This window comes from Thalassophryne amazonica, chromosome 11 (assembly GCF_902500255.1).
Source record: "Thalassophryne amazonica chromosome 11, fThaAma1.1, whole genome shotgun sequence".
Classification (NCBI taxonomy): domain Eukaryota; kingdom Metazoa; phylum Chordata; class Actinopteri; order Batrachoidiformes; family Batrachoididae; genus Thalassophryne; species Thalassophryne amazonica.
The window spans coordinates 74877005-74893454 of record NC_047113.1 but is presented as its reverse complement, the minus strand read 5'-3'; the positions used below and the strand labels follow the sequence as shown (position 1 = coordinate 74893454).

At 41.0% G+C, this 16450-nt stretch overlaps 1 protein-coding gene across 2 annotated transcripts in view; it reads right to left on the bottom strand.

Annotated features, from left to right (window-relative positions):
* The window catches only part of LOC117520851 (protocadherin Fat 4), a 278309-nt gene that overhangs the window by 116726 nt on the left and 145133 nt on the right, over positions 1-16450 (bottom strand). For both annotated transcript variants that reach the window (XM_034182185.1, XM_034182186.1), the window contains exon 2: positions 5612-5743. In XM_034182185.1, coding sequence (XP_034038076.1) covers positions 5612-5743 — 132 coding nt within the window. The remainder of the gene's footprint in view (positions 1-5611; positions 5744-16450) is intronic.

The following is a 16450-nucleotide window of genomic DNA, read 5'->3' as shown; positions in this document are numbered from 1 at the left end:
AAAACACTGACCCGACTCCAGGTCTGAGATTTACAGCCAATACATGATTCAGATAAGGACAAATGACCAGACGTGGGCCTGCTTTGAGTTTTCTCACATTGAGAGCTAGAAGACGGTGGTGAGGCTGCAGCTGTGCAATAATAAAATATGTGTGGCCTCTGAAGTTAACATTAAATCTGAGTCCATATTTCTGATCTCCCTCCCCTCTACGGCCTGACTTTTTCCATTTGCTTCAACTGTGTCCCTTGGCTTTGGCGAAGGACCGCAGGCCTTGGAGATGCTGTGAGACTTTGCCTTTGGCTGGCCGCACAATTTAATGTCCGTATCCTGCCTAAAGCAGCTGAAGATGGAGCCTTCAAGTAATTGAGAGTGATGCCGGTGAGGTAATGTGAACTTTGGGGACCATGAAGAGACTATCGGGGCGGTAGGATGAAAAATCAATGCCTGGACACTCTCCTCCTGGCTGTGTGGCCCCAGTGGCCCCGACGTAGCTCAGATAACATCACAACACCAGAGAGAAATAGTTACAAGTGTGTTTTTTTTTCCAGACTGTTAAAAGTGCACGTGCTGGTGTTAGCGCATGTGAAGGAGAGCTGAATTAAGTTTACTTTGCTCTTGTTATGAGTCTCTTTATACTAATAAAGAGATGTATAGACTTTATAAGTTTTGTGACACCACATAAAGTGATGCCGCAGCACTTTGGTTTCATTTTACAAATTTAATTTTGGCTTTGTGGAGGATCTTGATGGATGTGGTAAGAAAATAGGTTTAATAATAAATATTGCAGATTTGTAGGTTTCCCAGAGGCCAGGTTAATATTCCCATTGTAGACTAAATGTCATTAAAAAACCTTTTTCTGTCCTTCACCAGTTTAATTGCAACACTGACACCTGTACAGGCCTCTAAAACCCGTCTACTGCGGCTCAAGACACGGAGAAACACAAAATAGGAGAGAGGTAAGTCTGGTATAGGCCCTGAGGCCCATTGGTGCTGGTACTTATCCCCGGATTCCATAATGTGAAGTGGACAGAACTACAACTTCCTCTGGATGGGACAGCAGTCCATCACAGGTTACGTCCTCATCCAAGACAGGACACGTTACCACAGCTTGTTGGACTGAGGTAATGCATGTTAAGTGTCTAGTCCAAAGACACAGACAGGTAGCCTGACTATCACTGAACCCCAGGGCCCGGTTTTATGAAGCAGTACTGCGGGGAATTGGCTAGACTAAAAATGGTGGTGCACTGTAGGGACAGACTAGGCAAGATAGACTCGTCTAACTTTAGTCCAAAGTTCTAAAGCAGGGGTCTTCAACTCCAGTGTCGAGGGTCAGTGTCCTGCAACTTTCATGCCGCATTCACGTCGGACACCACGCGACAAATTCGCGTCCCTCACCTGGCGATGAATGCGCCACCGTTGCCCGGTGTGTGCTTTCGCTGCGAAAATTCGCCCCAGTGTGTCATCAAATAGGAGGAGCTTCCATTCCGCTCGCTGTCAAGTCAACATGGCGGACCTTGATCACACGGAGCGAGCTGCTGTGTTCTATATGTTGTGGAAAGCTGACAAATGTCCCCAGCAGCACCGTCCCTGGGTTCACAACATCCTCATGAGACGTTCCCAATTCGGGGAGGTTTATTATTTGCTGCAGGAGCTGCATCTGGATGATGGCCCCTTTCAGCGGTACTTCCACCTCTCCAGGACCCAGTCTGAGAACCTCCTGTCCCGTTCACACGCGCACATGTGAACAATTAAAAAAAAACTGGCTGCCGCTGCAGTTCCTAGCTCTCCCCTCCAACTCTGTCATAATAGTGTTATAAACCAGTCACTATTTGTTTTATTATACATCTGTGTAGTTAATAGAATTATCTTCACGGACGATTTGTTCATGTGTGCACGTGAAAAAAAAAGAAATTGGCTGCTGCTGCAGCAGTGCTGCTGCTCGTTGTCCCCTCCAACTCTGTAGTAATTGTGTTATAAACCAGTCAACATTTGTTTTATTATACATCTGTGTAGTTAATAAAATTATCTTCACAGACGATATGATTGTGTGCGCAGGTGAAAAAAAAAAAGAAACTGGCTGTTGCTGCTGCTGCGGTGCTGCTGCTTGCTGTCCCCTCAAACTCTGTCATAATTGTGAAATAAAGGACAAAAGGGACATAAGTCCTGCTCACAGGCTGGCTGCCAGAGACAGGACATGTCCACATCAAGTATAAACTCCAGACATCTCCACGTCACTACATATCCAGTCCCTGATTGGACGATGGTTGAAAATGCGTGTTTGACAGCTGAATGACTCCAGTTTCTGTCTTTGAAATTGCTGTACAATTTTCCAGTGGGCAAAAATAGGGAAATCGTGACAAAACAATTTGTTTTTGGTTCCTGAACTTAACCCCATAGTATTGAAAGTTCCTTACGATGTACAACCCCAGTTCCAATGAAGTTGGGATGTTTTGTAAAATGTAAATAAAAACATAATACAATGATTTGCAAATCCTCTTCAACCTATATTCAACTGAATTCACCACAAAGACAAGATATTTAATGTTCAAACTGATAAAGATTGTTTTTGTGCAAATATTTGCTCATTTTGAAATGGATGCCTGCAACACGTTTCAAAAAGCTGGGACAGTGTATGTTTACCACTGTGTTACATCACCTTTCCTTCTAACAACACTCAATAAGTGTGTGGGAACTGAGGACACTAACTGTTGAAGCTTTGTAGGTGAAATTCTTTCCTATTCTTGCTTGATGTACGACTTCAGTTGTTCAACAGTCTGGGGTCTTCGTTGTCATATTTTGTACTTCATAATGCGCCACATATTTTCAATGGGCAACAGGTCTGGACTGCAGGCAGGCCAGTCTAGTACCCGTACTCTTTTACTACGAAGCCACGCTGTTGTAACACGTGCAGAATGTGGCTTGACATTGTCTTGCTGAAATAAGCAGGGATGTCCCTGAAAAAGACGTTGCTTGGATGGCAGCATATGTTGCTCCAAAACCTGGATGTACCTTTCAGCATTGATGGTGCCATCACAGATGTGTAAGTTGCCCATGTCATGGGCACTAACACACCCCCCTACCATCACAGATGCTAGCTTTTGAACTTTGAGCTGGTAACAATCTGGATGTTCTTTTTCTTCTTTTGTCCAGAGGCCACGACATCCATGATTTCCAAAACAATTTGAAATGTGGACTCATCAGACCACAGCACACTTTTCCAATTTGCGTCTGTCCATTTCAAATGAGCTCAGGCTGAGAGAAGGAGGCGGTGTTTCTGGATGTTGTTGATGTATGGCTTTTGCTTTGCATGATAGAGTTTTAACTTGCACTTGTAGATGTAGCGATGAACTGTGTTAACTGACAATGGTTTTCTGAAGTGTTCCTAAGCCCACGCGGTGAGATCCTTTACACAATGATGTTGGTTTTTAATGCAGGGCTGCCTGAGGGATTGAAGGTCATTCATTCAATGTTGGTTTTCGGCCTTGCCGCTTACATGTAGAAAATTCTCCAGATTCTCTGGATTTTCTGATTATATTATGGACTGTAGATGATGGAATCCCTAAATTCCTTGCAGTTGAACATTGAGAAACATTGTTCTTAAACTGTTGGCCTATTTTTTCATGCAGTTGTTCACAAAGTGGTGATCCTTGCCCCATCTTTGCTTGTGAATGGCTGAGACTTTTGGGGATGCTCCTTTTATACGCAATCATGAGTGCCCTCAGTTCCCAAACACTTATTGAGTGTTGTTATAAGGAAAGGTGATGTAACACAGAGGTAAACATACCACTGTCCCAACTTTTTTGAAACGTGTTGCAGGCATCCATTTCAAAATGAGCAAATATTTGTACAAAAACAATAAAGTTTATCAGTTTGAACATTAAATATCTTGTCTTTGTGGTGTATTCAATTGAATATATGATGAAGAGAATTTGCAAATCATTGTATTTTGTTTTTGTTTACATTTTATAAAACGTCCCAAGTTCACTGGAATTGGGGTTGTACTCCAAGTACCCTAAACATGAATCGACTAGTATTTAGCTCTAAAATACTAAAATTTTAACCTAAGAATATATAAAAAACCTTTATTTTTTTGTTGTTATTTTTGTCATGTTGTTTAATTTCGACAACAGCAGTAACTGTTGGAGTCACATTTCCTCAGTGGTGGGCACAGTTCAACTAATCCGATAACAGATAATTATCAAAGCTAATGTTTTTGCTAGCAGATTAGCTTTTCATTTAAGTTTTAAAACCATCATTGGACCAATTACCTTCCGAAAAATTTAGTTCCGATAACTTTCAGTCCAATAACATTTTTTGTTTTTTTTTTTTGCTTGTAAAGTGAGCCAAGTTTAATGGTCAAAAATGTTTGTAATCCCTAAAATCAAACATTTTTGCCCATCTGTTGTGCGTTTGTGGCAGACTGGCTGCCTGTCGCTTGCTGATGAGGTCATCATTAAGCGCAAAACGTGATTGGCCGGTTGATGCAGGAAGCATTGTGGGTAGTGTAGTTCAGGTTCACTTTGGCTATTACAGTGAGTGTCGTCGGCTCAACACAAAAACAAAACAGACTAATTTTAACATTATTTTATTTTATTTTTTGTGGCTGACGGTATAATTTGATCACCAAGACTCGGAGGGGGAGAGGAGCTCTCATGGTGCAGGGGACTTTTCTTCACCGTTTAGACACTGTTTGGATTTAAAAAAGGGAACCTTTTATGTGGATTATTTATTCAGATGAATCCCACAGAAACTAACAAGTAAGAATTTATATTTACTACGTGTCTTTTAATCAATCAATGCATTAATGGACGTATTTCGGTTCAGCAGGGTTCTAAGCGTGTGAAAAAAGCAGCAGCTTTTTTAGTTCATAAATGACAGTGTGTCTAATACCGAGATAAACTGTGACTTCTAATACTATGTTTTACTGCTTTTGAAAGATGATGATAGTGTTTGGGGTTAAATTTATTTATTTATAAATTTTTCGTGCATTCTTATGTGTTTGTGATCCTTGAATTTACCCAGCAGCGAAAAGTGAAAGTGAAACTGGTTTATCAGAAGCCGACAGTGTAATCTGTCATGGCCGCGTCCGAACCAATACTAAAAGTTATCGGTTATCTGTCATAAAGATTTTCTAGTGTGGAACCTATTTCATCTGATGTTAATGTTTACCCACTGGCTTAATGAGTTTCGGAATATGACTTTACACAAACCTTTTCAGTGTCCCATAAAAACGGGCCCAACTTCTTGTCCCTCTCAGCTACCTGCTTTACCAGTACAGACACCTGTAAAACTCAAGTGAACAGGAGCTGGACTACCGATATGTAGATCTAGCTTCAATTTCTAGTCATGATACCCATCTATGTCCTTGAACAAGACACTTCTTCTTCATCTGTTCCAGTCCACCCAGCTGTAAAGGAGTACCAGCCATGGATGGAGAAGTATCCTGTGAAGGACTGGAATCAGGGGACAAGCACCAGCACCAGCATGCTTCAGTGACAATACAGGACTTACGTCTTCTTCCAGAACATACACTGTGAGAGGCTCTGAGTGAAAAACAAGCGTAGAAAACACAGACAAGCCGAGATAAAACAAAATCTTAGGGAGCCGTTACCTCGTCTGCATCCGTGGCTGTTAGCTGCATTATCTTGAAGCCATCTCCGATGTTCTCCTCAATGGTCACATCAAGAATATCCTTGGGGAAAACAGGCGGGTTGTCATTGACGTCCTGCAGTGTAATCTCCACCTGCAGAGAAAAAATAAACATTGGCCTTTCCGTTACAGTCGGACAAACTGCCTGCTGCAGCGGTTAAGGTCTCTGCAAAGAAATAAAACATGTCCATCTTCTTGGATTTCAGATGACAGCAGGGAGAAGTTATCATTCTGCAGCTTTTCATAAAACCCCAGAGAGGCTGGAGAGGAAAATGTCAAGTGATTAACTGGAGCACATTAACTGGAAACCTAAAAAGTAAAAAAAAATATTACTTTTTAATGCAAACATCAGAATAAAATGTACAAAATATGTAATAGTACAGTTAAGACCAGAAGTGGTTGTGATAAATGGTACACACTGACATGCACCAAATTAAACTGTGGGACTACGGCAAACCTCCTACATCCCACTGATACAGAAACGGTCATTAAACATGGAAACTAAAAACTGAACATTTTACACATTTCCTCATGGCCTCACAAATGACATAAAAACAGATTTAAACAGATTTCCAATGTGAAGACTTTTTAAATGGCCAATTTCGTCTCAAAGATTTAATAGTCTATTTGAAGTATTTAGCTGATTTGACTACTTTAATATCAAAATTATATTTAATTAAATTGGATTTTGCACAGTCGAAATGGGAATGTGAGAATATTGTGAAGAAAAACCAAAAAAGAAAGCATATAATTTAGATGTTCATAAGACAAATTATTTGTCTTCTTGCACTGTTATTTACCCATTTACACATTTGCTCTTGAATTACTAATTTCTGATGACAAATGATCAATCTGCATGAGCAGAAGTTGTTAGTTATCCTTAAAAAATGACCATTATGTACTCACACATTAAAGAGTGGTGGCCAAGCAGTTATGTGCACTTGTTTCCAGTGTGGAAGGTTCTTGGTTCAAACCCACCCCTGCCCATTCTCCAACAAGGAGTTGCATCATGAAGACCATCCGGTGTAAAACATTCAAAATCAACATGCAGATCCACCTTGGGAGATGCTGAAGGGACTTACTTTCATTTTTGTAGTCACAAATTTCAATTCATGACAATGATTTCCAATTTTACAATTTTGAATAACTTATGTCCATCTTCTGTTGCAAATTTCTGGTCGCGATCGCTGTCACAATGTCAAAAATGAGGAAATTGGGCCCGATTGTTTAAAAAAGTAGGTACAAATCCTGTGACATCGAGCGCAACTATTGCCAAATACACCTGAGTACGTACGATCCCCAGTACATAATGGTTGGCCTGTTGGTAAAAATTAGACCTTTGCCATGTGAAGCACCTTGAGACAGTTTTGTTGTGAAGTGGCACTAATAAACTGAACTGAATAAAATTGGTGGCACTCTAACAAACCATGACTTCTAGCCACTCTGCCCAAACACCTAATATCTCTGTGGCAGTGGAACAGCGTGACATGCTCTCACGGCACACTGTGCATGACTAAACCAGGATTGTCTTGATTCCTGCATATTACACCAGGCTGTCTACTTTCACAAACTCTTCAACATTAGCCCTGATCAGCACCAAACTGTCATATTGTTCAGTTTGTGGTGTTCAAAACCTTCCTGATTGGTCACAACATTCTACAACGTCACAGATTGCATGTCTTCATGTATTCATTTGATGTCCGACTGTTTTTTCACACACACACACAATAAAAGGAGTACACATTCGGGTGTCAAAAATCTGCAATGGGAAACCGGTTTAAGTTGTTAAAAAAAGGACCCATTTTCACAAACCTGTGGTCATGTGCAGTTTTCTCACATAACACGAGGCCACACATGTCACGAGATTTCAGGGAGTGTGTAATTTACATGCCGGCTGCAGGAATGTGCACCAGAGCTGCTGCATGTGAACTGAAAGTTTGTTTCACAACCATAAGCAGCATCTGTTGTTGTTTCCAGCCAGACTATAACTGTAGAACGCGTGTAACCGCACCAGGCCAGAACGCCACATCCAGATCCTTCATCTAATTGCGATCATTTTTAAGATCCGCTGCACATTTCAGAGCAGGCTGTAAGCCCCGTTCACACCCGGCTAACGTAGTGTAATGCAGCGTACCAACTACACCGAGCTTATGCACCTTTACGTGACAATACGCTGAGGGATGCAAAGGGGTCCGCGAAATGGATGCACAAAATTAAACATGTTTAATTTTTTTTTTCCGTACATTTGCCGTAGAGCACTGCATCTAGTGCTCTGCACAAGTCTATGCAACACTCCGCTAACGTATGCAAGTCGACATAACACTGCGCTACTGTACACCAAGCCTCTGAAATTGTATGCTACCCTACGCCAATCTGGCAAAAAATCTTTATAGGTTTTTTTTTTTAATCAGTACATACCTGTATTGCTAAAGTTTATTCATCCCATTGGACTCTGCTAAACTTTGCTGGCAGTAAAGCTTCAAAACCACAGAAGAAGAAGAGGCAGGCCAAAGCTTCCCCCTCCCCGGGCGCAGCATAGTGCAGATACGCGGCACAATGCAGGCCAGACTAAGGTACATCTCAACAACCAGGTGGATGGATTCTTTTTGTTGTCAAAGGTCAAGTGATCACAAAAATGGATTTTAACAAATTTGTGAACAAAATTTCATACAAAGAAACACTTTTTGTGCACAAACAAAAAATAAATAAAAATTGAGAGCGAAAACAAGTGCTGCATTATATTTTTGTTGAAGCAAGTCAAGTCTTGAAGCACAATTGATCTCTCCCCATCTCTGAAAAGGAACCATCTATCTTCCGCACTGAGGCACCCCGGGCATTGAGGTCCAACCACCACATGGCCAAAGCGCCAAACTGATGTTTCCTCATAATGCAAGTGATGCTCCTCGTCTGAGTCTCCTTAAATCTGGCACAAAGTCATTCCAAAGAGATCCAAAACCATCCAGTCATCGCCTTCGGTCACTGGTTGTCTCGGGCCTGGTTTGTTGAATATACAGTTTAAAAAAAGATTGTCTTTGAAAAACTAATACTCCGTGAAATATGCAAGAAAAGAAGTAATTACAGAGCAGCAGAAGCCATTTTTCATCTTCTTAACTGCAAGAACCAGTTTTCCATTTTGAAACCCATCAGTGGTTTTCTTTTATTTATTTCTTCTAAATGGCAGCTGAATTATTTTACACAAACCAATAACAATGTCACAGTGAACAGTGCGGAAAACAGAAAAATAAGAAAAGGAGAAAAACAAAATCTGAGGGACTTAACTGAAATTTTGAATTCAAACCACAAATTAGCGGAGGGCTGGAAAGAAAGAAAGGAACAAAAAGGCATTTAAAACATTATTTTTGAGCCCTGGAGCAGGAAGACGATGAGAAGTCGTTTGTCTAAACTTAGCTATGCAAATGTCAGAGAAAAAGGAAACCATGGAGACAGTGAAAGTGAGACATTTATGGTTTCAGATGTTCTCTGTCTGGAGTGGCGATATTACATTTCCACTCCTTTCCCACAAGTTAAAGCTGTGATTGCCTCCACCTCATCCAGTAACCCAAATATGCATTTCAAAGGCCGTAAACACGACGCACTCTGGAATCATAACAGACATTTTGCTGCACATCGGCTGTTTATTGCTCCCATAAATATGGAAAAGAAATGTTTGAATTCTGCAGTGAGACGATCTCCATTAATGTTGACACTGATTATGGTAATTCCTGTACAGGGCCCCCACCTTGCCTCCTCTCTGCACCCCCCCCAAAAAAAAGATGCATATAAAACCTGACGCCTTACTGAAGTGAAGCAGGAAATGAGGGAAATCAGGTCTTAAACGTCCACAATGGGTGCAGGTTTGGAGGTTATTTGGTTTTTCCTGATACCATTTACACAGGAGAATGGAGCCTCAAGGCCATAAGACCACCAAGGTGGGGGTGCGGGGGGCTATGCAATGGTTTATTCTTACCCAACAACAGTAGCAGGAAACCACCTAACAAATGCCATCAACTCTTTCTGCAGACAAACAAAAGGCACACGGAGTGGAAACTTTGGGCCAAAATGTTCTATTGTGTCATCTTGTAGCTTTTTTTTTTGGGGGGGGGGGGGGGGGGCATGGATGCACGTGAAATGTACCGCTGTGGTATATCTGCTCCAAAATGATGTTAAAGAAAAATTTCCTCTGTTCTCTTCATGAAAATGGTAAAATAAGTTTGATGCTGATCCATTCAAATGTGATTTAGTGATCGGCTCCGATCATACAAATCTAAATGTATCCGTGATGTGACATCATCGACCACAGCAGCATCTGCCTCAGTGTCAGCTAAGAAAAAAAAAAAAAAATGATTTTTTTGTCTCATGCAGTGCTTTGGTTATCATCTAACCTGTCTGCATATATTCATATTTATTGGTGAAACAGAGATTAAGAGATGAAAGTGAAGCAGAACAAAACACAACTGGATCCAGTTTCTTAGAGACTGGTGTCAACGAATTTAAGTGTTTGAATGTAATGGAAGGCATCAGAGGGCTGTTGCACACCCTCCACACTCTGAAGACTACAATATAAATGCACAAGTAAATATACATCTGTCTGTAATGGTGTTTTTGACCATTTATGACATCATCATATGACGTCTGTGTGGCTTCATTATGAAGTCATTCATGCCTATCAATCACAAATATTTTGCTGATCAAAATATGCTTTAGATCATCCATCTAGGGTTCTTAGTTGTTGAGATATATGAAAAAAAGATGACATTTTTGGACCATGTTGACCTTTGATCAAAATACTCCAAAATCAAATCACCTCTAGATATCTATCCAAGTAATATTGGCAGCAAGTTTGATCCATCTAGGCTTCTAAGTTTTCAGGCCATGTTTTCCTTGACATTGGAGCAAATTACACCAAAAAAATAATAATAATAATAATAATAATAATAATAATAATGATGTAATCACTTCTAGATATCTATGCAAATATTATCTCCCCTCCCCATCTCTCAAAAGTTTTTGTGAGTTATCTTGTCTACAGACACACATACAGACATCAATGAAAACAATACCTACCATATTTTGCCACTTTGCTAGTGAACAGGGTACAAATAAATCAGTTATGACATGAATTCCTGTGGATGAATTAAAAATGTGTCACATCACAGAAGGTATAGACTAACTAAACTAGTCTCTGGGTTCGGTTCTGTTTTGGTCACAAGCAAAAGTCATCAATGTTTGTGAGAATCACTTCTCATAAAAAACACATCTTTGCTATTGTCCAGCTTCTGCCATTATGGGGAGCCACAAAGGAGCACCCATCTCTGTCTTACCCCCCTCTCTGCATCTTCTTTGATGCCTTCACTCACCACCTCCATAAACCTCCTCTTTGGCCTCCTTCTTCTCCAGCTGGCAGTTCCATCCTCAGCATCTGTCTCCCTATATACCCCACATCTCTCCTCTGCACATGCCCCTTTTTAAATGTCATTTTAAAATTGCAGATGTTCATGTGTCTAGTTTCTCTGGTTTGTGTTCGCGAGTCGCCTGAGAAGAGTTTATGGAGTCATGATGAGGTTTCCTGGGTTACTGCGATACAAGCTCCAAGGCGGTTCCTTGGTGTGGTGGATGTGGTGATGCACCAAACCAGTGCATGTTCCCAGACTTAATCTGTACAGAATTCATTTTTCCTACCCTACATGTAGGCATAAAAATTAAACTGTATCTATTTCATCTTGGTTTTTCAGCATGCACTGGAAAAGTGGTTTGAGAATAAACATTTTTAAGTGTCCAGGCTCTGTGCCTTTGTTGAGATCCACCTCAAGTTCCCAACCACTTCATTAACATTTGTGAAAGCCAGTTCTAGTGACGAGAGCCAGTGGTCCCTCTTTGCAAATCAGCCACAAATTGCAATGGCATAGATTCCAGAGAGAGGCAGAGCTTTTCACTAAGCATCAGGAAAATGTCTTCTGTAGCTGAGTAATCCTGCAAAGAAGGCAAAAACAAGCTACGCTCATTAGAACCAGAGCATGATATCAGAAAGTCGTTGCAGATCTGTGACTGAACACATCCTTCTTTGCGCAGTTTACAGATATGACACCAGCTTGTGTGTTAGGCCACAATTACAACAAATCTCATCACGGAACACATGTGACCTCCTGCTATTAAACCCACTTTTTTTGTTGCTTGTGTCTGTGTATTTGCATGAATGCACATAATTACAGAAGAATAAGAGATTACCTTCCCGGCACCGATGCTACAAAAGTAGCATAAACAAGCCACAATGACATCGGCTCTTGACTCAACTTTTGCCTGAGGGACTGGAACAAAGTCAACAAACAATGAATATTCATCTCCTGGTTTGCGTGTCCCCTTAATGTGTAAATAATGCACAGCCCACTTCTGAGGAGTGAACTAATTAGGGCAGAAGTGCAGTTTGGAGAAATAATCAGGCCTCGTAATCCTACTTTGCAATTTCTGTGCTCTCGTGGGACAAGAGCATATCAAAGAACTTTAGTGGCCGGCAGTGCTAGTGCTAGGCCACTAGTGCTGATGCAACTAGTGGCCTAGTTGCATCAGTAAGAAGTTGGATGTCTAGTAACTTCCTACTTTTAAATTCTGATAAGACTGAAGTTATGGTTCTTGGTCCAGCAAGGTATCTGCATCAATTTGATCAGCTAGCACTTAGCTTAGGTTCGTGTGTTATACATCATACGGATAAAGTGAGGAACCTTGGAGTAATTTTTGATCCTACGTTGTCCTTTGATCTCCACAATAGAGACATTAGGACTGCTTTCTTCCATTTGCGAAATATAGTGAAGATTCGTCCCATCCTGTCTATGGCTGATGCTGAGACTTTGATTCATGCATTTGTCTCTTCTAGATTGGACTATTGTAATGCTCTATTTTCTGGCTTACCGCAGTCCAGGATTAGGGGTCTTCAACTGGTTCAAAATGCTGCTGCCAGACTTTTGACACAAAGCAGAAAGTTTGACCACATTACGCCCATTTTGGCGTCCCTGCACTGGCTTCCTGTTCCTGCAAGATCAGATTTTAAAGTACCGTTATTAGTTTATAAAATTGTTCATGGACTTGCACCTCCCTATCTGGCTGACCTGGTAAGCCCCTATGTACCAGCTTGGGCCCTGCGTTCTCAGGGTGCAGGACTTCTGTGTGTTCCCAGGGTGAATAAAAAGTCTGCCGGTCACAGAGCTTTCTCCTATCGTGCCCCAGCTCTGTGGAATGATCTGCCGGCACACATTCGGCAGTCGGACACTGTGGAGACTTTTAAATCACGGTTAAAGACTCATTTGTTTTCCCTGTTTTATCATTAGTGCTATGATGTGTTCTTATTCTTGTATTCTTCTATGGTTGTCTTTCTTTTATGGTCGTTTTTATGTGTTTTAAATTTTTAATTGTTTTTTATGTTGTGTGAAGCGCCTTGAGACGATTTTATCGTGAATTGGCGCTATATAAATTAATAAATTTGATTTGATTTTAGTGGAAAAATTCATAGGGTGAGGAGGAGGAGGAGGAGGTGAGGTCAGGAGGGGGAGCCGCAGGAAGGCAAAAGGAGGTTTGGGTCCGTGTGTACCTGTCTGTGGCGGCGGATCCAGACGACCGGACCGTGGCAGGTGAAACACATTAGCTTACAAGCTCAGCGATTGTGTTTCATCAACTACTGTTTCAAGTTGCAGCTGCTGCTAACTGGCTGCCAGCGTGTCATTATTTATGAGTCGGTCTGAATGACTCATGCATCGAGTGCTTCTTAGCACCATCGATTATGATACCTCAAGTGATGGAAGGTGTTTGTACAAGAGGCTGAGACAACAGTACGAACCGAGCAGTGGTAAATTCATCTTACCACTGAATTCCCAGAGCTAGCGTGAAATACATGGGACTGAAAGGTGGGATGATTTAGATTTCTGGGACTCTGTCATGTGATCTAGCTTCCTTTTTAATTCAGAAAATCTCATTTAATCAGGTCATTTTTATTTATACATCTTGCTATTATAAGAAGACTTCCTGATGAAAATCTGCACTTTTTGCAATAAATACAATGAAGGGCTACATAAATAAAAGAATAAATAATTTTGCATGGATGTTGATTTAAAGATGTTTACAGAAGCCGATTTACAGATTATTCCAAAAAGAAAAATTCTGAAGCCATTTTTCTGAATTTTGAGACAAAGACATTCATTCATTCATTAATTTTCTGCCACTTAATAAGGGTCCCTCAGTGACAGTAGACCAAGCAGCTCATCCCACACTTGCATATCTTCAGCCAAGTCCTCCAACTCTTCCAGGGGGATCCCGAGATGTTCCCAAGCCATCTGAGAAATATAATCCCTTTTGTGTGTCCTGAGGAATCCACCCAGTTGGATTTGCCTGGAAGACCTCCCATGGGAGACAACAAGGATGCATCCTCATCAGACGCCCAAAACACCTCAGCTGGCTCCTTTCGATGTGAAGAAGCAGTGGCTCTAATCACTCCTCCTCAGATATTTGAGTTTTTCATCATGTCCCTGAGTCTAGTACCTCATACCTCTAGTACCCAGGAACCTCATATGTATCTGCTTATATCTGTAACCATGTTCTTTTGGTCATTAGCCAAAGTTCATGAAGATTCATAGGCGAGGACAGGAGTGTAACCTGACTGGTACAGCACCAGTCAGTTCTGAATGGGAAAGGGTGTCCAATCATTTGACTAGTAGTGTATATGAGTCTCTTTCTTCACCACGATGGTCCAGAACAACATCTGTAGGATCTCAGATCACAGAATAGTATAATAATGTGTGCATTTTTTGCTTTAAAAAATTTTTAATTTTTAATTTTTTAATTTTAAATTTGTTTCAATTTAGTGATCTGTGGATGTGTCTGAATATTTCCACAGACAAGCTACATTTGCTTGAGAAATCTGTGCGAACAACTTGCAACAAGTTGGATTTTTGTAATCTTTGACATGCAAATTTCAGCAGGTGACATTCACGTCTCTGGGTCCTCAGCCTTTGAGATCAAGAGACACCCCAGAAGAAATCCATCACTCAGGTAATGGTTTCACCATTGTTAGTTTGTTTGTCTGTCTATCTGTTAGCAGGATAACTCAAAAGGAAACAAGTAGATTTCAATAAAATTTGGTGAACATAATGTCCTAGAAAATGAGGGATTTTAATTTTAATTTGATCTAGAAGATACGTGGGCATGGCGGAGGTATGCACTCTCTGAGTGACATCTGGAGAGTCATAAGGTTGTTGAACAGAGCTGTTTGACCTTCAGTTTCATGCAAAGATACTGGCATTGCCAAAGTCTTTTGGGCTTCTGGTGCTTCCAGCCTGACTCTATGGGTGTGAGACTTGGATGCTGACCAGTGACCTAAGGTATTGGTTCTCAAAACGGTCCTCACGTACAACCAAACCTATACATTTTCCATGATTTCCTGTTCTGCCACAAGCCAATGCACTCACTCAGGCATACAGCCAATAAAGTACCAAAAGACACAAAATTGTAGTTACTGGTACAAATATGAAAGGCAGGTAGACTTTCATCTTCTTCGTGTATAAGCAACAGCACCAATGGGCCCTAGAAGCTATATAAAACTCATAGGGCAGATAAAAATGATTTATCACATCACAACCCTTTTAAAAATAAATCAAAGCTATGGGTCCTTATGGTTCTGCCTTAAAGAAATTACTTCTACTTGACGTTCTGCCAAGTCTTTACCACAGGGACAAGGGGAAAGTCACAGCAGGAGGAAGTCTATTGTCTATTGCAATCGTACGCAGCACACGTTTTGTCAGTTGCCATGTCAGTTGTCTTCCTTAACCACTACAGGGTTTGAATAATTGAGCGCTGGATTTCATTACGGATGAGTAATACAGTGTACGCTTATCCCGCTGAAGACAACAACTCTCTGAATGAAGAGGGAAAAACGTGCATCAATAACCCACAAGATTTATCCGTGAGTAGACTTCATGGAAAACAACTGTGACCTCCGAGTGGCGCTGATGTAACAGTTGGACTGTAAAAGCTGATCTGGTCCTGAAACTGGAAACGCCGAACACCTCCTGCAGGAAACAATCATTTCAGAAAGATGAAACGTCTCATTAGATTCTGTTGATGACTTGGGGTTAAAGGCTGGAGCTTCCAGCTTTCGCTGTACTTGGCAAATGCGTTTGAATGAGTCCACTTTGCATCATCCATTTTTCACTGATGTGCACAAGAGCCCAATTTGGATAGAAAGTCTCGAAAGCTCGGATCACAATGTAACTCCAAACATAACATGTCATCCTACAACAGAACAACAATCACACACTGTTAAAATAGATGACACAAACTTTGGCTTTCTATCACATAAAACAACATTAAATTAATTGAACAGTCAGGACGAGTCTTTCTACTGAGAATACAATAAATAAATATTTAACATGATTTTATGACTGTGTGCTATTATGAAAAGAAATAGATTGCTGTCTTAACTTCCAGGAAAGGTCAATTACAGCTGCTGCCAAAGATTTTACTTAAAATGCTCATATCTCCTGCGAGTGCGATGAACATAGGTGCTGCTACAAGGCGGTCTGGAGCAGTCAATACAATGGAATTTGTTGGGCCAACTCGTTTTCAATCCGTAAAGAGTCTTGGTGAGAAGTGTGAAAGCTTCCTGGATCAAGGCCAACCCTGTCTATTCTCCATGTAAGGTGGAGTTGTGTCAGGAAGGGCATCTGGTTACATCTTGTGCCAAATCAACATGCAGGTCCACCTCGGATATTCTGTGATGACCCCAAGTAAAACAAGGGAGAAGCCAAAGGTACTTACTGCT